Source organism: Mixophyes fleayi, chromosome 3 (assembly GCF_038048845.1).
Source record: "Mixophyes fleayi isolate aMixFle1 chromosome 3, aMixFle1.hap1, whole genome shotgun sequence".
Taxonomy (NCBI): Eukaryota; Metazoa; Chordata; class Amphibia; order Anura; family Limnodynastidae; genus Mixophyes; species Mixophyes fleayi.
Genome location: NC_134404.1, coordinates 19,624,430 through 19,651,699, shown reverse-complemented (window position 1 = coordinate 19,651,699; position 27,270 = coordinate 19,624,430). Strand labels below are relative to the sequence as shown.

General features: G+C 43.4%; 1 protein-coding gene across 2 annotated transcripts in view; it reads left to right on the top strand.

Moving 5' to 3' along the window:
• ADCY3 (adenylate cyclase 3) overlaps positions 1 to 27,270 on the top strand; it is a 96,882-nt gene that overhangs the window by 58,748 nt on the left and 10,864 nt on the right. Inside the window, exons 3-14 of one of the 2 annotated variants that reach the window (XM_075201173.1) lie at positions 4,361 to 4,491; positions 10,677 to 10,788; positions 10,929 to 11,056; positions 11,869 to 12,027; positions 13,326 to 13,491; positions 14,142 to 14,258; positions 18,127 to 18,269; positions 20,006 to 20,167; positions 20,715 to 20,802; positions 21,691 to 21,807; positions 24,643 to 24,899; positions 25,841 to 25,922. In XM_075201173.1, coding sequence (XP_075057274.1) covers positions 4,361 to 4,491; positions 10,677 to 10,788; positions 10,929 to 11,056; positions 11,869 to 12,027; positions 13,326 to 13,491; positions 14,142 to 14,258; positions 18,127 to 18,269; positions 20,006 to 20,167; positions 20,715 to 20,802; positions 21,691 to 21,807; positions 24,643 to 24,899; positions 25,841 to 25,922 — 1,662 coding nt within the window. Of the gene's footprint in view, positions 1 to 4,360; positions 4,492 to 10,676; positions 10,789 to 10,928; positions 11,057 to 11,868; positions 12,028 to 13,325; positions 13,492 to 14,138; positions 14,259 to 18,126; positions 18,270 to 20,005; positions 20,168 to 20,714; positions 20,803 to 21,690; positions 21,808 to 24,642; positions 24,900 to 25,840; positions 25,923 to 27,270 lie in introns of both variants that reach the window. The other variant, XM_075201172.1, reaches the window with a different exon arrangement.

Here is a 27,270-nt window from a genome sequence, read left to right as displayed (position 1 = left end):
CTGCTCAGATTATGGCTGTAAAAAGGGAATTTACAAGAGGCAGGGCCGCTTTAAAGAGCAAGTACCACCGCCATCCTAAAGTCTATACTTTCAAATCAATCGATCAAGTGCACGCAGTGGTTGGTCTCTTGCCTTGAAGGACACTTTCCCCTTCGGTCACTGCGGATGTCTGTAATGCACGGATTCTTTTCTCTTACTTGCCACGTTTTCTAAGCTCTCCATGGTAGCCACAGGCATCGTGTTGAGTGACCTCAGTCCTCCGCTGGATCACACATTGTAATAACTGTTACCCCAGTAATGAGTACAAACCACTTATCAGCTGTGAATACTCCTCCCGGTGCCTGGCAGCTGTCTGCTAACTGGACGTTAGACTCCAGCAGAGACAAGATCACCTGGCGCCATGATGGAACGGCGCTCCAGATATCATCCTATTGCGTTCTTCATATCAAAATAAAATGTTTGACGCCAGCGTGAGAGTTGGGCACTAAATCTTTGGAAGCGGAAAGAGCCTGGTAACTTTCTCTACACATAAATCACTTCTCATATACTGGCCACTTTATTAGACGCACCTTTCTAGCACTGGGTAAGATCCCCCCGTTGCCCCTAGAACAGCCGGAATTGTCAGTGACGCAAGCGATGCACGCGGTCAGCAGCAATACTCACACAGGCTGCGGCACTTAAACGGTGGTCAGTTGCCCTCACGGTTACACCGCCACCAGCCAGTACCGATGACACAAGGCAGGGCGGAGCCACGGATTCAGCTGTTTTGCGACAAATACTGACGCAGCAGAAATGGTGATTCGGCAAAGCTTCGGTCTGAGCAACAAGAACCGTTCGACCATGTCTGCGCGCTTTTATGTTTTGAGTTGCTGCCACATGATTGGCTGATTAGATATTTGCATGGACAAGCAGGTGTACCTAATAAAGTGCCGCTGAGTGTATAGTGACTCAAAAACGGCAAAAAATGTACTCCCGCCGTGCTGTCTATTACATTTATTTACACAGGTGCTCCTATTTGAAGATGTACACCCACTTGCCGGTAAAAAAAGGGGAAATTGCCTACCATTGCGGGATGGCGGAAAGTGTTCATGTGATGAACAAAAATTGCACGTGTCACTTTTGTGTGCTTTATATTTATATTACATTAGTCAAAGAGTTTCTAGACATATCTTTCTGCCATGGAGTGGAAAGTGTAAACAGTCCCACTGCATGCTTATCTTCTTCAGCTGTTCAGTAACGTCAGCCCATAGAATGTCTGCCACAAGGGGGTGCGACTCCGCTGACCAATAGGAAGCAGTGATCTCCCTGCTTGCACCTAATGGTGAGGTTCATTTTAAGGTTTATTGGGAGCGCTTGTCAGGGGCAAACGCAGGATTTGTAGAGAGGGGTTTCTACGCCACACCGCCAGTGGTCGTGACCATTATGCACGAGGGCGTGGCTATAATTTTAGACAGTGCTTGGCTGCTCTCCAACTATCCCCATCATATACACGAGCAATGCTGCGTGCACTACTGTTAGGTGCACACAGCTCTCCCTTTTTGAGCAGAGCTGTGCGAAGCGGGACATACCTCCCAACTGTCCCTACAGTCAGGGCAGTGTCAGCACAGTTGGCAGACTGTCCTGCTCTCTCCTACCTGTTCTTGCTGCTTTCCATACTTGCTGCTGGTGCTTGTGTCCTAAGCTCAGTTTGCTGCTTGTCTGGATCCTGGAATGTTGGGTCCCTGTTTGGAAAAAGGACAAGTACATGATATAGAAATCCCAGCAATGAGTGAACACAGTAGGCCTTCCTCCCCAAAACAGCCAGATATTAAATCAAATGCACCCACGTTTAATAATTAGGCCTCCCAGCAACCAACCTGTACAGCAAGTTAATGTCATTCACCTTTAATAAAAAGATCCATTTACCCCAAAACAACCCCAACATTAAATTAATAGTATTTACATTTAATACCTAAACTTATTTTCTCCCAAACATTAAATAATTAGCATTCACTTTAATAAATATCTCTCCTTCTCCCTAAACTCAGCCACACATTCAATCAATAGCATCTAAACCACCCCAACATTAAATGAATAGTCCCATCATCCCACCCTTAATAGGTCCACAGTAACCCCACTATTAAATTAAATATCCCCAACCTTCACCCCACCAATAAATTAAAAGTTCCCACTCTCAACCTACCATGAAATTAATATTTCACACCCCATCCACATCACATAAAATACCCCCCTACACTTACATTAAAACCCCTTTCTCCCCTCCCCCACACATATATTTAAAGCCCCTCCAAGGCTGTGTTTACAAGGGAACTATTGTACTTATACATTAACTCACCCACTTACATTAAAAGCACATGAGAACCCCCCCCCCACAAACACACACACACACACACACACACTTACCCTCTTCATCTAGTGCTGTGTCTTGTGTCCTCCTGCTGCACAATGAGACATGCTGGCAGTGAGAGAAAGGGGCAGGGGGACTCACAGCAGGGGGAGAGATGGCTGTTAACAGGGCAGACCAAAACGATCTGCACACAAGCTGCAAAGTGGCTGGTCCCGGGGGCAGTGTCCAGCCACCTCAAGCATACCGTGCCCCAGGCTGGGAGGGGGATTTCCAGGCGCTAGGAAACCCCCCCCCCTCGGTTTGCCTATGCTTGTTTAATAACAGCCAGTCTGATAAATATCACATCTGATATACAACATATTGATGCGTGGATCATATTACGCTATATATATCAATCTCAAATATATATCAAAGATCAATATAATACAGCTAGCAGCTGTCTCCGATGTCCAGGACCGGTCCTAACTTTGCATCAGTTATTGAAAAATGTTGGTTCCAGATTTTTGTCCCTAATTAAGTAAATTAATTTATTTTAATTGATCTAAATCATAAAAGACACTTTCATTCAACAATGTGTAAAGCACACAGAACAACCTAATATACTACGGATTTTCAGTGTGCTGGATAAAACGATTCCTTAATGAGGATCATTTAATCTGGCCACGAATAGAGATACAGCAGCTTTCATGTGATCGCCGATCAAAGTGATCAAATTTCGACGTAAAATATATTTTAATTAGATCACATAATTTTAGGTCGGTCATGTGCATGTCTGTCTCCTAACTGTACCGATTTCAGCGGGACAGTCCCGAATCTAGCGCTCTATCCCTCCCCAGGACGTTTGTCCCACAGGTGAGAATGTTGGAACGGGTAATGGGCAGACTAGTGCTTTACAGTGCTAGGCTGCCCTCTGGGGGTGTGGCCATCCCACATTGTGATGTGACCACGCCCCCTGTCCCGCTGACGGGGGCATGCATGTGAGAATTGTTGCATATGATTAACCTTACCTCGAAACAGGGGATGGAGGCAGGGGGGGTCCCATAATGGGCAACCTGGGTCTGGGTCACTGGACCACCTGCGTTTTCTTTCCTTTAAATTGTTCCTGCAGAGCCGATTCTCGCCCCACTAGCTAAAATTATACAAGCCAGCCCCTGCCTCGAATTTTATGTTACCTGCACACAGACCTATCTTGTAGCTCTGCCCGAGCACCAATAGACAGGTTCAGCTGCCAGTTTGGCACTATATGACCGCTGGCGTGCGGATGACGCAGGGGTCTGTTTAGTTTTGACGCTAAACACACAGATATCGGATTTATTTTCCAATGTCTACGTCGATATCACTTTGTGTGTGTGTGAATATTTAGATATAATTCAACGTCATTATGTTTTGTATTGATGTTGGGGGGTATCATACCACATTGTCTGTTTGTGATGTGTACCTGCACAAGGAAGAGGCGGCCATCTTGTGGGGTGAACCGACATCCAACCTATCAATACACTGCAATCTTTTGACATCGCTGAGGCATGGGGCATAAAGTGCCTCATGCTGGAGCGATGCCAATAGGTCAAAGGGAATTATCATGAACGCTCACGCGCAAAATGGCTGCCTCCACTATGTGTAGCGGGTAATCGTGCATTTTAATTGGGTGCTGTGGGAAAGAGGAACTTAATGATAGCATAATAATAATAATAATAATAATAATAATAAGTATTTTTAGGCAACTGCATTGGTCAGCAACTTGCAGCTCTCTGGTTGTTGTGGAACTACAAGACCCAGCATGTCAGCAGGCGGTTTCCTAAGTCTGATGTATGTTCTGGATTCATCATACGTGTGAGGGGATTAGAGTGTCCTAGCGGATTCCTTGCAGTGGGAACGCTCCCTGTGCCTCTTAATTCTTTCTTTTACGGCCTGGTCGCTGACAAATCAGCCAGCGCCTCAGGTAGCAGCGTTTCCTAGAAGACGGGGACATCGGCTCTAATCCTGTCTCTCTCTCTCTTTATTTTTCCATTGCAGGAAAGGCTCCTCCTCTCCATTCTGCCCAAACATATTGCAGACGAGATGCTGAACGACATGAAAAAGGACCAAAAACAGAAGGAGCTGCAGCAGTTTAACACCATGTACATGTACCGGCACGAGAACGTCAGGTATTCACATACATACCTCCTATGTGCTCTATACCCGGCGTGGGGCATCTGTGGGAACTGGTGCTGCAGTGAGATTCAGTCTGTCTACCGCGGTGTAGGATGCAAAAGCCAGCGTGTGATTGGTCGCTATGGGTTACACTACAGCACCTGTTTTGCATATCATATATAAATTGCACATCATATTAAGAATAATGCCCACACTCCCAGAATGTTGGAGAGACTGCTAAATTTCGGGTAGTCCTCTCAGACCCCCAGGAGAGCAGGCACTGGTAAATGCAGGTACAACTTAATAAAAATAAAATATATTCACCGTGAAACGCACATAGTTAAAATTAGACAGGACCCGTGTTCAGGAATGGTTTGGGAACACAAGGGGTAAGATACCTTTACTTGTTTTCAATGCATCAACCGTTGATTTGGCGCCCTCTGGTGGATTCATTAGTAATTTAAATAGTTACTGTGTGATTTATCAAAGGGAGAAATCCTCATTGCCTTGATAGATCCTTGTCTCACTGCACCCTATACCTCAAAGGGTTACAGCCGGCGATGACACTGACGGTAACATGATTCATGATTCACCAGATTTTTTTTTATGTGTAAGGTTTTTAAATATTTCTTTTATTCTTTGTAATAATTTTTTTAACCACTTTGAAACTTTTTTTCTTATAACAACAGTAACTGAAAGCTAAGATCTGGGCCGTCAGTTCCACTGCACACGCTCAAGCAGTAATCTCCTGAAATGCTCTGCGCAGCTTTGGCACACATTAGGACAATCTGATTGGCTAGATCAGGGGTTGGCAAACCTTTTTCTATCAGAGTGCCGGCTAAAATCTAGGGAAGCCCAGGTGTGCCAGTTGGGTGTGATTATATATATATATATATATATATATATATACACATACATACATAGCTGCCTAGAGAAATTCATGGCCCCAGTACAGCAACTTCATGTGTCCCCCCTTATAGTCAAGCATGGAAAAAAAAATGTCAGCGGCGCAACATTTTTTTACCATGCAAGTGGTCGTACAATTGGGGGCGTGGCAGTGCATCATTGGGGGCGTGTCTAGCAGGTGAAAAGCACCAGGCCGCCCTCTTACAGAAAAATGCATTACTCACACATGCCCCCTTGCTCAGCAGCTTTGCTCACATATGTCCCCTCTGCCAACATCCTTTAATCACACTTGCCCCCCCTCTGCCAAGCACCTTTAATCACACATGCCCCCTCTCCAGCACCCCTTCTTCTTACCTTATTCTCCACTGCACAGCATGGGAAGATATCCAGCAGCCCGCCGAGTACCATGTGACCACTGCAGTCACATGACCTGGCATCTGAAGATACCTGAGCTGAAGGGCATTTAGCTACTACCGATCCCCCCTGCACTCAATAAAAAAATAAAAAAAATATTTTCAAAGATAGGTCTCCAGTGGGGACTCGGGCCACCAAGCAGACCCGGGCAATTTGTAGCCGCCCCCTCCCCTCTCGGCTATATATATATATATATATATCATTTTATGAGGCTAATATCATATTAACAGTGAGGGACCAGCAAAAAAACGTTATGCCGCACAGTAGTGCCCCAGTTCACATCATACCTCATAATTGTGTCCCCAATTCATCTTATGCCTCATAGTTGTGCCCACAATTCATACTGTGCCACAGTTGCCCCCAGAAACTCATAGTATGCCACAGTTGCCCCCAGAAACACATAGTATGCCACAGTTGCCCCCAGAAACTCATAGTATGCCACAGTTGCCCCCAGAAACGCATAGTATGCCACAGTTGCCCCCAGAAGCGCATAGTATGCCACAGTTGCCCCCAGAAACACATAGTATGCCACAGTTGCCCCCAGAAACTCATAGTATGCCACAGTTGCCCCCAGAAACTCATAGTATGCCACAGTTGCCCCCAGAAACACATAGTATGCCACAGTTGCCCCCAGAAACACATAGTATGCCACAGTTGCCCCCAGAAACACATAGTATGCCACAGTTGCCCCCAGAAACACATAGTATGCCACAGTTGCCCCCAGAAACTCATAGTATGCCACAGTTGCCCCCAGAAACACATAGTATGCCACAGTTGCCCCCAGAAATACAAAGTATGCCACAGTTGCCCCCAGAAATATATAGTATGTCAAGTATATGTGCCCCTCAATTTGCTGCTCTTACTTACCTTCGTAGACTCGTCTTTCCCTAGAAACCTGGGTGGGAGCTGCACATACGCAGAAGCTCCGTTTTGGCCATCGCTGGCTGCTTTGCTGAATGAAGCACTTTCACTGTGGCATACTTCGTTAATGAAACAGCTTCAGTTAAGCAGCCGGTGATGGCCGAAACGGAGCTGAAGCTCCGTTTCGGCCATCATCGGCTGCTTTACTGAAGCAGCTTCAGCGTCGGCGGGCCAGACAAAAGTGGTCGCCGTGCCACGTCTGGCACGCGTGCCGGGGGTTGCCGACCCCTGGGCTAGATTATATGTGACTCTCTGATTTGTGTAAGAACTACAAACCCCAGCATGAACTGCCAATCAGCATGTTCTAAAATTAATTTTGGGGATGTAAATCTTCCACTTTTAAAATGGTAACTGATCCTATCTATAGCAATGCTGTGTTCTGCGTCTGGAGTCTCTAAAATTATATTTATAGTTTATGATCCCATAAAATCAGCGCATAGAACATGCTGGGACTTATAGCTCCACAACAGATGGAATGCTATTAGTTGCCAAACCCTGTCCGTCACCCCCAATTCAATGTCTTCCCAAAACAACCTGGGGCAGCTCTGGGGAAGAAACCTCTATATAAGGCCCACAGGCTGATCCATGATCTGTTAAGTATATTCTTGAAAATTAGATAGATACAAGTACAATTACAGAGGAGAGGGTCCTAACAGAGCTCTCAGAACTGAAAGTGGATAAATCAATGGGGCCAGATGGGATATATCAGGGATACTAAAAGAGCTTTAGAAGGTGCTGGTAACACCATTAACAGAATCATTCAATCAGTCACTAGTTACAGAGGACTGGAAAAGAGGGAATGTAGTCCCACTGCACAAAAGTGGAAGCAAGGAAGAGGCAACTACAGACCAGTGAGCTCTTAAAAGAAAGAGTTGTAGAATATCTCAAATCCAGTAATTTACAGGATCCCAAAAAGCACGAATTTACTGGGGGGAGATCATGTCAAACAAATCTTATTGACTTTTTTGACTGGGTGACTAAAGTAATAGATCAAGAGGGGGCGTGGATGTAGCTTATCTAGACTATAGTAAGGCTTTTGACACTGTCCCACATCGCAGACTGTTAAGTAAACTTGAAAGCTTTGGATTGGATTCTAAGCTGGTGGAATGGATAAGATCCTGTTTACAGGATAGAAGACAGACATTGTAAATGGTATTAAAGGGAAAGTATGACTTTTTGCAGATGACACAAAGATATGCAACAGGGTAGAGACGCCAGGAGGGGGGAAAGAAATGCTTGATGATCTAGGTAGACTAGAGGAATGGTCATGAGAGTGGTAACTACAATTTAGGAAGGCATCTAGGTGTCACTATTTCAGGTGACTTGCAGACAGGTAAGCAATGTAACAAAGCAATGAGGAAGTCAAGTCAGATGCCTGGTTGTATAGGGAGAGGAATCAGTAGCAGAAAGAAAGAAGTAATAATACCACTGTATAGGACATTGGTACGGCCTCATCTAGATACTGTGCTCAGTTCTGGAGGCCATATCTCCAGAAGGATATAAATACATTACAGACTGTACAAAGATGGGCAACTAAATGGTGCATGGCCTACAGCACACATAACTTACCTGGAAAGACTAAAAGATCTTAATATGTATAGTTTGGAGCAGAGAAGGGAAAGGGGGGACATGATAGAAACTTTCAAATATATCAAGGGTTATAACAAGGAAGAGAAGTATTAGAACACGAGGACATGTACTGACACTGGAGGGAAGAGAAGTATTAGAACACGAGGACATGTACTGACACTGGAGGGAAGAGAAGTATTAGAACACGAGGACATGTACTGACACTGGGGGGAAGAGAAGTATTAGAACACAAGGACATGTACTGACACTGGGGGGAAGAGAAGTATTAGAACACAAGGATATGTACTGACACTGGGGGGAAGAGAAGTATTAGAACACAAGGACATGCACTGACACTGGGCGGGAAGAGAAGTATTAGAACACAAGGACATGTACTGACACTGAGGGGAAGAGAAGTATTAGAACACAAGGACATGTACTGACACTGGAGGGAAGAGAAGTATTAGAACACGAGGACATGTACTGACTGGGGGGAAGAGAAGTATTAGAACACAAGGACATGTACTGACACTGGAGGGAAGAGAAGTATTAGAACACAAGGACATGTACTGACACTGGGGGGAAGAGAAGTATTAGAACACAAGGATATGTACTGACACTGGGGGGAAGAGAAGTATTAGAACACAAGGACATGCACTGACACTGGGCGGGAAGAGAAGTATTAGAACACAAGGACATGTACTGACACTGAGGGGAAGAGAAGTATTAGAACACAAGGACATGTACTGACACTGGAGGGAAGAGAAGTATTAGAACACAAGGACATGCACTGACACTGGAGGGAAGAGAAGTATTAGAACACGAGGACATGTACTGACACTGGGGGGAAGAGAAGTATTAGAACACGAGGACATGCACTGACACTGGAGGGAAGAGAAGTATTAGAACACGAGGACATGTACTGACACTGGGGGGAAGAGAAGTATTAGAACACAAGGACATGTACTGACACTGGAGGGAAGAGAAGTATTAGAACACAAGGACATGTACTGACACTGGGGGGAAGAGAAGTATTAGAACACAAGGACATGCACTGACACTGGGCGGGAAGAGAAGTATTAGAACACAAGGACATGTACTGACACTGAGGGGAAGAGAAATATTAGAACACAAGGACATGTACTGACACTGGAGGGAAGAGAAGTATTAGAACACAAGGACATGCACTGACACTGGAGGGAAGAGAAGTATTAGAACACGAGGACATGTACTGACACTGGGGGGAAGAGAAGTATTAGAACACGAGGACATGTACTGACACTGGGGGGAAGAGAAGTATTAGAACACGAGGACATGCACTGACACTGGAGGGAAGAGAAGTATTAGAACACGAGGACATGTACTGACACTGGGGGAAAGAGAAGTATTAGAACACAAGGACATGTACTGACACTGGAGGGAAGAGAAGTATTAGAACACAAGGACATGTACTGACACTGGGGGGAAGAGAAGTATTAGAACACAAGGACATGCACTGACACTGGGGGGAAGTAGGTTCGGAGGAAATGTGAGGAAAAACTACTTCACAGAAAGGGTAGTGGATAAGTGGAATAGCCTCCAATCAGAGGTGGTAGGGGATAATACAGTAGAGAAATTTAAACATGCTTGGGATAGACATGAGGATATCCTTACAAAGAACTAAAGATCGAATAGGGTTTGAGGTTACCTTAGGTTAAACAATGGGCAGACTAGATGGGCCAAGCGGTTCTTATCTGCCGTCAAATTCTCTGTTTCTATGTTACCCCACATCTGTCCATAGTACCAAGATGACTATATAGCCTCTTACCAGACGCAGGCGAGTGGGTGGAAGCCTTGGCGTAACTTAGGATGTCAGTATACCATTGTAAATGAAGAGTCAACACAGCCAATCTTTGGGATCATTGATCGTGAAAAGGAACTTTAATGTACACATGTTTTTACGAAATCAAAGACTGAATCAGAACAAAACAAGACAATAAGGTGTGCAGACTACATATTTCATCTGTCCGCCATTTTCTTGAAGCCTGGGGAATTTGAACATCCTTTTTATATGAATCATTGATCCCAGAGCTCGGCAGCTTGAGTGTTGTATTCACGGTGGCCGAGTCCTTAACCTACATCATTCTGCTGATGAAAACAGGCTTCACAATTGGGGTGGTGCCACTTGATTTAAGGACATGGTTTGGGAGCAGTGATGGTCTGGATCATAAAATATCCTGATTCCAGATCCGGAATGTTGGGAGCAATGTATCGATCTATTTTATACATATGAGACAGGGCGGAGGGTAGGGCCGAGGAGCTGTGTGGCACAGATCGGAGGACGGGCACCTAATGCCCAGACATTATACTATTATACACATTATAACGCGCTCTCTGTGTCTCCCGGCAGTATACTCTTTGCAGATATCGTGGGCTTCACACAGCTGTCGTCGTACTGCAGCGCCCAGGAGCTGGTGAAGCTGCTGAACGAGCTATTCGCCCGCTTTGACAAGCTGGCGGCGGTAAGTGGCCCATGACACGTAACATATGTGATAGGAAAGACCATGGTACAAAGTATCAGGATATTACTCCCATCTCCTGCAGTGCTCCACCCCTTCACACCATTATATAGTAATAATTGTTCCTTTGTCTCGTGTTCCAGAAATACCACCAGCTGAGGATTAAGATCCTGGGTGACTGTTATTACTGTATCTGCGGCCTCCCGGATTACAGGGATGACCATGCCTATTGCTCCATCATGATGGGTCTGGCGATGGTGGATGCTATATCGTAAGTACTGTATATATCTATGACGTAAGTACCGTATAGATCTATATCGTAAGTACCATATATATCTATATTGTAAGTACTGTATATATCTATGACGTAAGTACCGTATAGATCTATATCGTAAGTACCGTATATATCTATATTGTAAGTACCGTATATATCTATATCGTAAGTACCATATATATCTATATTGTAAGTACTGTATATATCTATGACGTAAATACCGTATAGATCTATATCGTAAGTACCATATATATCTATATTGTAAGTACCATATATATCTATATTGTAGTACTGTATATATCTATATCGTAAGTACCGTATATATCTATATCGTAAGTACTGTATATATCTATGACGTAAGTACCATATATATCTATATTGTAAGTACCATATATATCTATATCGTAAGTACCATATATATCTATATTGTAAGTACTGTATATATCTATGACGTAAGTACCGTATATATCTATATCGTAAGTACTGTATATATCTATATCGTAAGTACCTTATATATCTATATCGTAAGTACTGTATATATCTATGACGTAAGTACCGTATATATCTACATCTATTATAAATAACCACCTATCAGTAAATCACCAGTAAAATATCAGTTTCAATTGAATTTCTTTTCTTCTGTCACTGGGAATCTCTACTAGATTGTATTGGGTTTTACATAAAGATATGACAATATTACGGAACAAAAAGGTGAACAGATAAGGTCTATTGTTATCTTTTAAAGATGATGTATCGTATACACGAATCTTTATTTGGTTAAGACTATTAACACATTTTCATATGTGAAGGTACGTCCGGGAGAAGACAAAAACAGACGTGGACATGCGTGTTGGGGTCCACACGGGAACGGTCATAGGAGGTGTCCTTGGACAGAAGCGTTGGCAGTACGACGTGTGGTCCACGGATGTCACTCTAGCCAACAAGATGGAGGCTGGCGGGATTCCTGGGTCAGTTTACCTTATTATCATAAAGGTATTACTAGAATACCTGATGAGTCTGTCTGTTCCCTCTCTTGTACATTGAACGACCCCGGTATTAAGGAGAGACAAAAGGAATAGGGGAGAAATGTGTCATAGGATCACAATGGTACAATAAAACATTGTCACAGAATTCCATGGTAATTTGTCCTGTCACCACGGTATTCCTGTGTCTTTTTCCATAAGGGATTGGCGCATTTCCTCCCATTTCTTGGTGAAAAGCTAACGTTCTATTCTCGTCTATCAGCTGGGTGGACATTCAAGTACTGGCGGAAATCGTTCATTCTTGAGTCGGAAATAAGTTACATAGAGCAAAACTGCGCTAGATAGAAGGTTACATCTTGTTTCTCCTGGGGGGTAGTCAATGGCTGGTGATTTTTCAAATAAGCCCCACAGAAAAGTTACGTTCAATGAGCGAAGGGGATAAAGTTTTTCTCTACTGATTTCTACCATTTTAATGTACACTCCTACAATCCTATTAAAGTCTGGTAAACGGGATCTATCACCCAAAAAAACAGAAAAATGGTGCCCTCAACCCCCTTTCACAGTGCACGCCTCTATTACAGATCTAGTTAGGGAGCCAGTAGTGATATCATTTGCATTATTAGGTGTCTTGGTGATTTAGAGCCAAAGATAACATGTCCCATTTCTATTATACCTACACAGCATTCACCTAATTCTAAAGGCCCCCCTAAACAAATAATCTTCTGGGGCTCCCATCTCAGAAAACATGAGGGTACAACATATCTTTCAAGATTTGTATCAAAATTTTATTGGGTTGGCACACCTCCCGACATTTATAAGTAAAAAATGGGGACCAAATACGCCCCTCTTCCGATTCCACAAAATCCTGCTCGCAGCACCAAAAAAAAAATCTGTTTTCAAAGCCCCAAACACTTCAATGTAAACTCCGCCCCTTTTACGGTCCACAAATCTGGGCAGTTGGGAGGTATGAGTTGGCAATGGAGATATGTGAGCAAATTAATCACAGTTTTGTTTATTAGTAGTATTATTACTATTAGTATTTCATCTCCTCCCTGTCTGTAATAGAACACAATCTCAGTTTTCTCCAATCACCTCTGACCATTACAACAGAACTTCTAAAGCAGTCTTAGATAGTCTGTAGCTCTCCGGCCGTTGGTGTACTAAAGGGCTCAGCATCCCTTATGCTCATGCAGGATAATTACTTGTCTAAGCAGTATAATTGTGTAATTAATATTAAGCTTCTGCACACCAACTTACATTGTCTAATTTTACGGTTGATGCAGCCGCGTACACATCTCACAGAGAACGTATGACTGCTTGAAGGGGGAGTTTGATGTGGAGCCTGGAGAAGGGGGCACGAGATGCGACTATCTGCGAGAGAAGGGTATCGTCACTTACCTGGTCATCCTACCAAAGCAGCAGGTGAACAAGAATGGCATCAATGGAGTGGTAAGTGTTACCTATCTCCTCACAGTGCTTAGATGACATTTTCAAAGCTCTAAAAACCTATATCAGCCTTCAGTGAAAACGTGAATTCATAGCTCTCCATATTCTCAAATAATTATGGATGACAATAACTGCCCATCACCCAAGCGGTGGTAGTCACTTTAACGGTGCTGATAACACCGACAGTGACTACCACGAAGGGAAAAAAACGAAAATGACTTCCCCGACTTAGAAGAAATGATGACTGACCTTAACAATGACAGAAGAAGTACCCGGCAGTGTGACAACAAATCACGATCCCTAGTAAGTTGGGGAAGTAATTTTTGGGTTTTTTCCATTCGTGGTAGTCGCTGTCGGTGACATCACCTCCGAAATTTCGTACCCCACTCCACCCAAGATAGTTCTAACCCACCACAAACCCTGTCAAAGTCATTCTAAGTTGTAGGAACGTAAAGGCTTCTGGGTTATATATTTACTCCGGCAAATACAGTCTCCAAATATTCTGTGCAAACTACGTTGACAATAGCCCAGCACTGAGAAGAGCCAGACATGCTAGGACTTACATAGTAAAGGGATAGACTGTACATAAACCTACATCTGTAACACTTCTCTCCCTGGTTTCTCTCCTTCTCTCTTCTCGTTCTGTTCAGAAGCTGTCGCTGACGTCATCACATGGAAACTCCCCACAACTGATAAACACCAAAGAGTGCAACGGCAGCATCCACACCACGTGTACCACGCCGGACGAGAACGAGGAGCTGGACACCAGGGTGAGTCCTCCTCATTCCTCTATGTGGCAGTAGATCAGAGAGATCGGAGAAGAGATTGGTAATCCAAGCGGAGGGCTCAGTTGGGTCGATTATGGTCCCTTTGGCACAGGGTCACAAACTAGGTGGACTGCGGTACAGAACCAGCTGAGGTCAGAGGTTGTCCGGAATTGGTCAAAATCTTTAAGTTTCATCGGCTTGGTCAATAAGTTGCTGAGAAGAACGTCATCAATTTCTATAAAGAAAGATATTGCTTTATCTCTTCTACTGACACTACCAAAAATGATTAATTACAGTGGGAAAAAAATATGTAATGCAACCATTTGTCCAAATATAAAAGACTGAAAAAAAGTAATAACATCAGTACTCCCCCATCCCCCTTCCAAAGTTAATACTTGGTAGAACCAAATTTGGCAGCAATTGTAGTATGAGTCTTTTTGGGTAAGTGTCTATCAGTTTTGCACATCTAGACATTGGAAGACTAGACCATTCTTCTTGGCAAAATTGCTCAAGCCCCATCGGGTTGGATGGTAATTGTTGGTAGACAGAAATTTCCAAATGGTGCCACAGATGTTCATTGGATTGAGATCTGAACCTTGACTAGGCCACTTTAGGACAAAATCCTTTTTCGGTGATAAGCCGCTCCACTGTGGCTTTTGCTGTATACTTTGGGTCATTGTCATTTTGGAAGATAAATCTTCTTCCATGTCCAAGCTCTCTTGTAGCCTACAGCAGGTTTCTCTGTACTTTGTTCCATCCATTTCCCGTCTATTTTTATGAGCTTCCCAGTCCCTTCTGCAGAGAAGCGTCCCCATAACATGATGCCACCATGCTTCACTCCAGGGATCGTGTGTTCTATGTCATGTGCACAGTCCGATTGGCGCCAAGCATAGTATCTTCCTCCACATGGTCATGTCTCCCACATGTCTTTGGGCAAACTGTAGCCGGGGGGATTTGGTTTGAGTTTGTTTCAATAATGACTTTCTTCTTGCTGGCCGTCCCATACAACACATATATATGAAGAGAGCGTGCAATCGTTGTCCTATACACATTTTACTTCCATCTCCGTCATGGAAGACTGTAGCTTCCTTGGAGTTGACTTTGGCCTCTTGTTGTCCTCCCTTGCTACAACTCTTCACTCCCAGACACTTGGTTTTGGAGGGCGGCCTGTTGTAGACAGAATTACAGTTGTTCCATATCTTCTCCATTTCTGTATGATGGACTTAACTATGCTTCGGAGCATTATTGAGTAGCTCCTGTCCCCTTTTCCTGGTTGGTGCTTCTCAATAACTTTGTCCCGGATCAGCTTGGAATGTGGTGTTGTCTTCATTTTGTCGTCTTTACTTGAAATGCTTTAACTACCTGGAGAAGATCACATAAACAGGTGTATTTGTGCTGTAATCACCTGACACACCTTACCTGCACACAGGTAAATGTGAATCGTGAAGACAGTTGCTTACTTTAGAGGAAATCTAGTATGTATCTAGCCAGGGTGCAATTACTAATGCAATCGTTTTCTCAGTTTTTTGTTAATTTATTTGTACAAATGATTGGTTTACATTTTTTGGGACCATTTTTGGGGAAACATTTTGAATAAATCTATTCTGGTTTCATGTTGTAACAGCAAAGTGTGAAAAAGTCCAAGCGGGGGGGTGAATACATTTTAAAAGCCACTGTACCCTAGTGATCTATTTTCAAGGTAACTTATTTATTTATAGGGGGCAGAGGTGTAGTCTTGACTTGCAGTCATAAGCACCGTTTCAATAATAACATTTTTAAAATATATTTTAATACCAACGGGATATATAACTTACCATTATTTCTAAGATAGATATAAAAATAGCACAAACTTACATCTTCTGTATATAACCATTAGGTCATTTAGCAAAGATAACGCACTACAATGCCCACTTATAACAATGTTGTAAATACAGCATATGCTGTACAGCATCTCCGTAATATACAGCAGAAAAAGCTGCCATTGGATCGTACATACTGTGCCCATCTCAGAAAACAGATTACAAAAAAATAAAAATCATACTTATCATATTGATAAATATGCCCAATCGACACTGTAGTGTCAAACAAAGAAACATTTTTGGAACAGTCAATTGCACATAGATTACACTGAACAGCAAATTCTCAAAGCAGACTGGAGTGCTCATTAAATTAAGCATTTCAGAGGGTAGATTTATCAAACTTTCTAAACAGGAAAATTGTAGGTGTTGCCCATGGCAACCAGATTGTAGTTATTATCTTCTAGAATGTACGAGAAACATGTTAGCAAGATTCTGATTGGTTGCTATAGGCAACGTCTCCACATGGGCTTTTGGGAACGTGCAAAAAAAGGTGCAGGAAGGGTCAGAATGACATTGGTAGCTAAAGTCAAACCCACACACATGCACAGAGGACTTTCTAGCATGTGAATACTGTGGTGCACCTATAATAGGCAAAATCACTTTGATCTATACTGCCAGAGACGGTCTGAATTACTGCGGAAGCAGTTGTGTAATTAAACTCGGATAATCAGACATAATGTCCACTCCACGATGCTCTGCAGACAATCTTCAGCAGGATAAAACGTCAGCCGGCTTTTATCCTGATAATAAATGCTGTGATAGAGAGCTAAGAGCAGGTCAGCCTGTTCTCCTGTCATATCTGGGAGAGAGCACACGTTGCTGCTGTCAGATGGCATTGTGTCCGAAGACCAGTGAGGGATCATGTTGATGTATCTCACTGAATGCCCAGCACATTACAGACAGGTAAGTTTGGTATCGCCAGTGCAGGTAGGTGCTTTCTCACACTGCAGAGGGTGCAAAGGCAACATGCAGATTGGGAGACAGACACTTACAAAGCCATATTATTTGCGGGTGGCCAAGGGCAGGTGCAAATACTGGATTAAGATGATGACTCCAACAATAGCAAACTGCTTGTGATTGGCTGTTTGCAAATGCTCCTTTGACTCTGATAGGTGTATATGTTAAGTCGTCGCCTGTGGTTCATGTTGTGCAGTGTTCTGTCTGTGATTGCCCATAAGTCCTTTTTGTTTGAATTTAGCCTGAAATTTACAGAACATAAGCAAATATCTGGTTTATCATTTTGCCAGCTACAAATGACACATTTAAATTGTGTTTCATTGTATCTTCTATGTAGTTCTTTAGTATCATCATACTTGCCTACTCTTCCAAAATTTCTGGGAGGATCCTGAATTTTGGGGGGTCCTCTGCATTGAATAGCAGGGGGTGGGGCTTAGCGCATCATTAAGAGCCGCCCCAGATATTCAATACCTTGAATTTCTGTATTTTTAGTGAGGGCGGGGCTATAGTGATGCAAAAATGTCGTCAGGCCCCCTCCTATCCTCTGTCACATGACCTGTACTCACAGTGTATTATCTCCAGTAACCTGTTTATATACCTGTTTGTAGCGTCTGTAGCTGATATCACAGTATTATATCTCCAGTAACCTGTTTATATCCTGTTTATATCCCTGTTTGTAGCTTCTGTAGCTGATATCACAATATCTTATCTCCAGTAACATGTTTATATCCTGTTCCTAGCTTCTGTAGCTGATATCACAATATCTTATCTCCAGTAACATGTTTATATCCTGTTCGTAGCTTCTGTAGCTGATATCACAATATCTTATCTCCAGTAACATGTTTATATCCTGTTTGTTGCTTCTGTAGCAGATATCACAATATCATATCTTCAGTAACCTGTTTATATCCCACTTACTCTAGAAGACTTTCTTTCTGTGTCAGAAGCATCATAAATATATTGCATGGAAGCCATGGGTATGGAATAATAGTGTAAGGCTATGTTAGGGCTATACTATCACACTGACTCCACATTCTCTCTCCTATCTCACACAGGTGGTGAACCCATCTTTCCCCAACCCCCGCAGACGCCTCCGTCTGAGAGACTTGGCCGAGAGAGTCATTGACGCTCAGCAGAACGAGCAGGAGCTGAACAAACTTCTGAATGAAGCCTTGTTGGAGAGAGAGACTGTGCAAGTGTGAGTCATCTCCCTCCATGCATCCTATATTCAACGCAGTCCGCTTATGGGAAAATCGCTGCTTTTATGTGTGAACAGAGGTAGTCGTCCTGTGGCTCTCCTGCCGCTGTGGAACTATAAAGCCTAGCATACCCCTGTTTCACAGCTGGAAAGCCGCTGGAAAGCCAAGCTGAACCTTTACAGCCTAAAGGGGTTGTCTTTATAGCAAATAGGGGAATCCACCCTCCACCTCGCCCAATTATCTGAAGCCAGAAACAGATTGTGCCGCAGCTGGCTCAATGCCACGTACCACAATCTGTCCAATCCTCTTCAATAGAGCTCTGTGAACGAATTGACTCCTTCAACACTGTGTGTTCCAATATGACCTGACTCTTGGCTTCAGACAATGGGGGCAGTTCCCATGTGGTTTGGTGGGCCCGATTCCATTTCCTAAATGGGAAAGCAGGTTATATTATTGAGGGACATTCCAAAAGTGTACAACCCCTAATCCTCTATACTGTTTTGCTATCTTCTAGACCACTGCTAGGCAGGAGGCAGTTCAGACCCTCAAAGAGGTCACCTGCTGACGCTCAGTATCCACTTATCCCCACTTGTTTCTCTCAAATATAGTCATTGCGGGGGACAGCTGCAGTTTCGGATTTGGTACGTCAACGCAGGTCTGCAAACGTGCAGCCCCGCACATGAGGTCACCCGAAACAGACCATGTTGTCCAACGCTGTTCTAGATTGGTGAGCACCTCATTAACTAATCTGAGGTCACCTGTAAAAATCAACATCTGGATTCTCCACCCCAAGTTCTCTGTCACTTAATTATGGTGAGAGAATATTATACAGATGGTGACCTTTGACTGACGATATGAAATTACCTGGCTGACTGCTAACTTAATGTTTGAGAGTCCAAGAAGCCATTCCATTGGGACCAAGTGTATAAGATGTTTTTGGTCTATGAGTTGACTCTGGATGACCATCGTGTGGTAGAGATGGGGATACCGTGAGGACATTTCTGTTTTATCTTTTGTTACCTTCTGTGTTTTCATCGTTTTTTTTATTCTTTACGTCCCACCAATCTGGTTAATCCGTTGGGAAAAGAATTCTGAAACTTCCAAAAGAGATACATTAAATACATTTAGAATGCAGCTGAATACCAAATCCCTTTGAAGATGATTTTGCCAAACCAAAACCAAATCCCGATTTATGTTTTAACACGGAGAAGGAGAGGGATAAATGACAAATTCCTACCTTTAATTTTAGCTTCTGATTACATTATATACTAAAATAATAAGAAAACGATGATAGTAGTTTGGAGCGGTAAGAGTTAACTTGCCACTACGTCGGGCCAGTTTCTAACAATTAAATTAAAGCAATTAAAAATAGATTTTAATTTTATTTGAAAAAATAAATCAATATTTTTAAACATTATTGCATTAAAAAAATTCTGAATTCTGAGAATAACGGGTATTTTGGCGGTACAAGAACTTACAACTTATCGGAGGTGGGTTTATGGCCGATGATAACAATGTTAAGTCTCTCGGATTTCCCTTTCATGTATTGAGCGGTGCGATAACGATCTGACAATGGGGCGATTGGCTCTTTGATAAATAGGCTCCACAATCCTGGATTCGGCGTATCCCTGATTTCCAGAAGCAGCGTAAGGACTGTCCCGGTAGAACGAGGACACCTGCTAAGTATTGTAAGATGGAAATAAACTCCCGATGAATGAAATATCTCTTTCCACAGCTTAAAAGGGAAGTACACGTACCGCTTGTCCATGCGATTCATCAACCCGGAGATGGAGACCCGGTTCTCGGTGGAGAAGGAGAAGCAGAGCGGAGCGGCCTTCAGCTGTTCTTGTGTGGTCCTGTTCTTCACCGCCGTGGTTCAAATGCTCATAGATCCCATGTAAGTCTATGGAGATTACACCAGACATTTTTGTACAAACATCTGCTGAAGTCGTTCAGTGAGTAGTCACAAAATGATCTAAAATACTTATTTACACAAATTACATTACACACTAAGGACCCCATTCAGTACTAAAACTAAATGGGGCAATTTTGCACCTGGACAAAAACCATGTTGAAAAGCAAGAGGTACGAAGGCAGTTTAGTTTTGCATGCAGGGAAGATCCCGGGTGCTATTGCATGTAGCCTGCACCCCCAGCAGTTCATTATGGTTTTACCAGGGTGCAAAATTGCACCTAACTGTGCTCACTTCTTACTCTAAAGCTGTTCACAGCAGCACCTGTACAAGGGATTTCACAGAACATCGTTAAGCCTATGAGACCCTCTATAACTGCATGGAATGTCGGGTAATGGTAACATTCCATTAGGAGCAGTCACCTTTAAATCACATTTTCCTTACAGCTCCTGTATTAGACATTTCTGGGATCTTTTTTTACAACTTCTCCTGACTTCTGCTGGCATAATCTTGTTTTCCTTCCCTCTCTCAGACTCGTGGCCAACTACGTGACTTTCGTCATCGGTGAAATCCTTCTCCTAGTTTTGACCATCTGTTCACTGGCAGCCATATTTCCCAGGGTGAGAAACGTCTGACTATTCCCCAGGTCTGATCACGTGATCAACTTTACTGACTGGTGTTGCCAGAATCTGACCATTGATGTTTATGTATCAGGGTGCCCCCATCGCAAACACACAGCGCAGGCAGCCATGTTGTGGAGGGAGCAAATTTTCATCTGAATGCAGCTTATCGATTCCTTAGTAACCAGCCTCGTCTCTGATTGGAAGTGCTGCGGTGATGTCATAGGTTCTTAGTTAACGGATAGGCTGCGTTTGAAGATTGGTTCAGCTCACAAAATGGCTTCCGGCACTGTGCACCTCAGAGGTTCAATTGCACAATAATTCTACCTTTTCTATTGATTTACAGAAAAATGACTTACTCCACAGTATGCATAGACACACTTGTACTACTTTTTGTATACTACATATATTATATTATGTATATTAGTATCTGCGCATCTGCCAACATTACCAAATGGAAAAATGGAAAAAAAAATGGTGCCAGGATTTCTATAATCTTTTTGACTAAATAATCCACCAACGGTCCTGTTTTAAGAGGTCAGAGAGGGGCGGGGTTTCACAAATTTGGGAGAAGCATCATGACTTGGGGTCATGGTTTGTGAGGGGCTCGGATAGGCCAGGCTGCAGCCTACAAGGTCCTCATTGCCGAATTGTGGAATATGGGGCAGTAATTAAAAAAATTAAAAATTAAAACACTCATTTGACAAAACTCTGCAAGATGTTATTTTAATGCGGCTAATGAATATTTGATAATGACTACAGTCAGTTCTGCAGTCTTTGCTTTACCCGACTGGGCGATGCCATGGCGATCGTGGTAGTCTGTGGCATATACTGAGTGTTATCTCCTGCACCCGGACAGCACATGACCTCTTCTTTCTGTTTTTATAGGTTTTTCCTAAAAAGTTAGTTGCCTTTTCCACTTGGATTGATCGGACCCGGTGGGCACGAAACACCTGGGCCATGTCGGCCATTTTTATCTTGACAATGGCGGATATAGTGGATATGGTAAGTGAGTTGTGTCACTTTTTTTTGTTACAAAGTATATGTATTGCTCATTTACAGACAGGATATTATTTACTAACAAAACGCAGAAGTGAAAATGTGAAGTAGTCCTACCAACCAATCAGCATGTGTGGCTTGGGTGAATCCGGTTGTATATATCGGGTTGTGCTTTGAGTGATTAGTGTGGTCGGTATGGTCTGTTTACCATGGGCGGTCCGTAGCCCCGGCTAGTTGGTTGGTATGGACAATTAAAGGGTCCCCCGGATAAGGTCATGTGGTGCAGAGCAAATTCACAAAGTTAGACCCTGACCATCTCATGATGACACAAATTATAAAAACTTTATACTAACGACTTCTGCGCCAGCTCATAAGCATAACGGTTGCATTAGCATGAAGGCAACAATAATCAGGGACTCTGCCCCGAAGCTTCATATGGGGCTTACTTGCTTACAGTGGCCTGCTACCACAGTGTCTGTAAAACATATCCCTCATTCAGAGCACATACTGGCTACCACACACCCACCCATCCTAGGAAACCTGTGACAGTGGGCAGCGTCACCACAGTGTCTGTAAAACATATCCCTCATTCAGAGCACATACTGGCTTCCACACAGCTTCTTTGAAACACTCTATTTTCTTACTGGGGCCTTTAGCTTGCTGAGGGCTCTCTCCCTATGAACAGTATCAGTCATCGTGGCAGCGGCCAGGCACCCACTTCCCTCTGGTGTCTTTTTGGGATACCCCTGAAGGTGGGGATTCCCCTATGTGTAAGATTTCCCCCTAATGGGGTCGTAACCTGGTGGCTTTGTGATATCCGCTGCTCACCCCCCTTGTTAGGGACCTGAGACCACCTTCCTTCTTCCTGGGTTCCGGCTTGCAAGATGGCCACTTCCTTAGAGGTAGGAAACCAGCGTCTTTTATAGAAGTTTATTTCCACCTGTCCTCCCTATACACAGCACTGGCGCATTCGTCCTGCTAAGCCCTGCCTACCCAGTGACACGGCTGTCCACATTACCAGGCCTCTCTCCTACACTGCCCTCTCGGTGACCTTGCCTACCATTATGGGATGCAAAATACTGTAGTAACGATGGGAGCGTTACAGATCAGGGTGTGGTTTGGGTGAATTGGGGAATGGTTTGGCTGAATTGAGGTGTAGTTTGTACAGATTGTGTGAGTTGTATGGATTAGGGTGTGGATTGTACAAATAGAGATTGTGGCTTGCAAGGATCGGTTAATGGTTATGAAAATCTGGGTGCCGTGTGGTTTGATTAAATCAGGGTGTGGATTGGGTGATTTGGGGTGTGGCTTAAATGGATCAGGGTGTGGGAATCTGGGTTGGTTTGAGTGAGTCGGGTGTAGTCTGTACGGATTACAATGTGGTTTATACGGATCAGGCTGCGGTTCTGGTGAATCATGGTGCAGTTCGGATGACTCAGGGTGTAGCTTGTACAGATCAGGGCGTGGTTTTGGTGAATCATGGTGTGGTTCAGGTGACTCAGGGTGTGGTTTGTAGGGATCAGTGTGTAGTTTGTAGGGATCAGGGTGTGGTTTGTGAGGATCAGGGTGCGGTTTTGGTGAATCTTGCTGTGGTGTGTACGGATCGGGGTATGGTTTGTAGGGATCAGGGTGGGGTTTGTAGGGATCATGTTGCAGTTTTGGTGAATCGAGATGTGGTTTTTACGGATCAGGATGCAGTTTTGGTGAATCATGATGTGGTTTCTACGGATCGAGGTATGGTTTGTAGGGATCAGGGTGTAGTTTGTAGGGATCAGGGTGCGGTTTTGGTGAGTCAGGGTGTGGTTTGTAGGGATCAGGGTGTGGTTTGTAGGGATCAGGGTGGGGTTTGTAGGGATCAGGGTGCGGTTTTGGTGAATCATGATGTGGTTTGTACGGATCGGAGTATGGTTTGTACGGATCAGGGTGCGGTTTTGGTGAATCATGATGTGGTTTGTACGGATCGGGGTATGGTTTGTAGGGATCAGGGTGTGGTTTGTAGGGATCAGGGTGTGGTTTGTAGGGATCAGGGTGCGGTATTGGTGAATCGAGATGTGGTTTGTATGGATCAGGATGCGGTTTTGGTGAATCATGATGTGGTTTGTACTGATCGGGGTATGGTTTGTAGGGATCAGGGTGTGGTTTGTAGGGATCAGGGTGTGGTTTGTAGGGATCAGGGTGCGGTTTTGGTGAATCGAGATGTGGTTTGTATGGATCAGGATGCGGTTTTGGTGAATCATGATGTGGTTTGTACTGATCAGGATATGGTTTATAGAGATCAGGGTGTGGTTTGGGTGAATCAGGGTGTATTTTCTACAGATTGATGGTGTGACATAAATTCACCCAGTTATCCAATCGGGAATATCGGCCGACATGAATCAGCAATTAGCTCTTAGATAATATCATCTCTCTGGATGATATGGATTATTGGGCTTTAAGGAATAATCTAGGAATATGGGGGGAAGGAGAAATTAAATCAGCCGACCCCTCTTCCTCCCCTTCCCAAACATCTGAGATATCTATTTAATTCATAATCATTTGTTCTATTGTGGATGATCTGTAATGTGATACCACTACGGCATGATAATAGTTATATAGTAATACTGGATATATGACAATAAGGGAGAGAACTCGGGGACTAAGTAGGGGGGTTATCCAGGTGCAGGAGGGGGGCACTAGCGTCATACAATGTCACTGGTGTAAATGTAGGGATCCAGCAACAATGTATCACAGTTTACGTTTTGCGGTCATTAAGAGAAGTCTGGGGGGTGGCGCTGAGGATACAGAACAGGATAAGATAAACCTGAGAATGGCGCTTACCATCGTCCCTCTATCTTCCCACAGCTCAGCTGCCTGCAGTACTACTCCACCTCCTACAACAGCACCTCGCCAAACGACACCTGGGGCTGCGTGGACAACCCCAAATACTACAGCTACATCGCCGTCCTAGCCCTCATCGCCACCATCATGCTGGTCCAGGTGAGCCACATGGTGAAGCTGACCTTGATGCTGATGATCACCGCGTCCGTCGGAGTGGTCAACATTTACGCCTGGAAGCCGATTTTCGATGATTACGACAGAAAACGTTTCAATACCTACGTGTGAGTCTCTTACCGTCACTGTGTCCACTGTGCGTGTGCTCTGACCTCTTCTAGACGTGTATCATTCATGGGGTGATTGTAATAAGATAAGTTACATATAGACAACGTAAGCAAGCACACAAATCATATAAAACATTTCCACATAAAATAAACCACTTCCTCCAAAACCGATTATTTCGAATGATAAGCCTTTAATGACAGATAATTTTAACAATTGAAATAATATATATTCTGATTATAACCATGAAAATAAATAAGACTTAATTACCCTGAAATTATATTCACCTTTTCACGGACAATTTTACAAATAATTACTGACAGCTATTAGTCTTTACTGACACATTCCGCTGTATCTTAATGTGTACATAACTGGCAGCAGCATGTACAACACAATTGGACTCCGGGATTTAAAACAAAGGGGTTATAACCCTAAACTATTTCAAAATAATCTTTTTTTTTTACTGACCAGTTCTTTTCTTACTGACGAGTGGAAATGTTGTTGTTTTATTTAAAGGCTGTGAGTAAACTTTCCGATGGTCGGCAACACCGACTTAGGGCTAAATTTACTAAGCTGCGGGTTTGAAAGAGTAGAGATGTTGCCTATAGCAACCAATCAGATTCTAGTTATCATTTATTTAGTGCATTCTACAAAATGATAACTAGAATCTGATTGGTTGCTATAGGCAACATATCCACTTTTTAAAACCCGCAGTTTAGTAAATAAACCCCTTAGTCTCATGGGTGGGGTCAGTCATTTTGTGTTTGCAAAATGTTCCAAATATTACATTTTGAAACGATTTGATCGCTGACTTTTAGCTGCAAATTGTTTTATGAAACTATAAGTGTAATTGGATGTGAGAACCTGTTTTATGTAGGCTAAGATCAGATCATACAATGACTGTACACCTGGAGGTTTTAACTCTCTCGTTGTATCACTGTAGGGCTTTCCTGGTTCCTTCTAAGTACTCCATGACCGTGATGATCTTTATCATGATGTTGAGCTTCTACTACTTTGCCCGACACGTAAGTTTATTTCTTTCCATTCTACTGTAATCAAATGTAGCCCAGGCTCAGAGGCGGAACCAGCGAGCTGTGGGCCCCGGAGGAGGGAGGCAAGGAGGAGGGAACCAGGGCCCCCCGACTCTCTGCAGCGGGCCCCTTTATCTCCATGGGCCCCTTGCACTGCACCTGCTGCATCAATGATAGTTCCGCAACAGCCCAGGTTGTTGTAACGCTCAGGTCCTGATTACCCAATAGGCTGACTAGGCTGTGGCCTAGGGCATAAGGCTTTTTGGGGGGGTGAGAGTGCAAAATTGTGAGAGGGAGAGGTATAAACGGAAAATATAAGAGAATAGTTGTTCTCCAAAGTAAAAAGAAAACATGAAAAATGTAGTAAGGTTTTAATCTTGACGTATTCCCATGGTAGAGGCTGAAGACACATTCATCTTTGGGCAAGCGCTTGTGGATAAGCAAGTAGGAGACAAGGACGATGAGGGGAGCAGGCGTGACAGCCCCTCCCCCCTCCTCAGTGTTCATTCATGCCATCGTTCCGCTATACAGTTCTGATTTTAATGAAACAAAATGAGTGACTAAGATTGCTGTGACCCTTTTAAAAAGCCAAGTGGAGCTGAGTTTCGAACACACTGGGTACATGGACATTGGTGGGGCGAAGGAAGCTGGATTTTAGATGCAGAACAATTTAGTTTTTTACCTGTAGACTGTCATGGAAGGTGAGAGGGGGCGCTACAAGCGTACTAGCCTAGGGTGGCCTGAACCCTTAATCCTCGGTCCTGGTAATGCTGTACAAAGGACTGCTACAGATTTAACATTTCTAACGTTCGAAAACAAGTGACTGCAATTGACCAGCATGCCGGCAAAAATACATAAAAAAAGGGAACACTTCACTGTCGACCTAATAATACTGTCTACATTTCAATCGTCCACCAAATAATACTGTCTACATTTCAATTGTCCACCTAATAATACTGTCTACATTCCAATTGTTCACCAAATAATACTGTCTACACTTCAAATGTCGACCTAATAATACTGTATGCATTCCAATTGTCCACATAATAATGTCTACATTTCAATTGTCCACCAAGTAATGCTGTCTACATTTCAATTGTCCACCTAATAGTACTGTCTACATTCCAGTTGTCCACCAAATAATACTGTCTACATTTCAATTGTCCACCTAATAATACTGTCTACACTTCAAATGTCGACCTAATAATACTGTATGCATTCCAATTGTCCACATAATAATGTCTACATTTCAATTGTCCACCAAGTAATGCTGTCTACATTTCAATTGTCCACCTAATAGTACTGTCTACATTCCAGTTGTCCACCAAATAATACTGTCTAC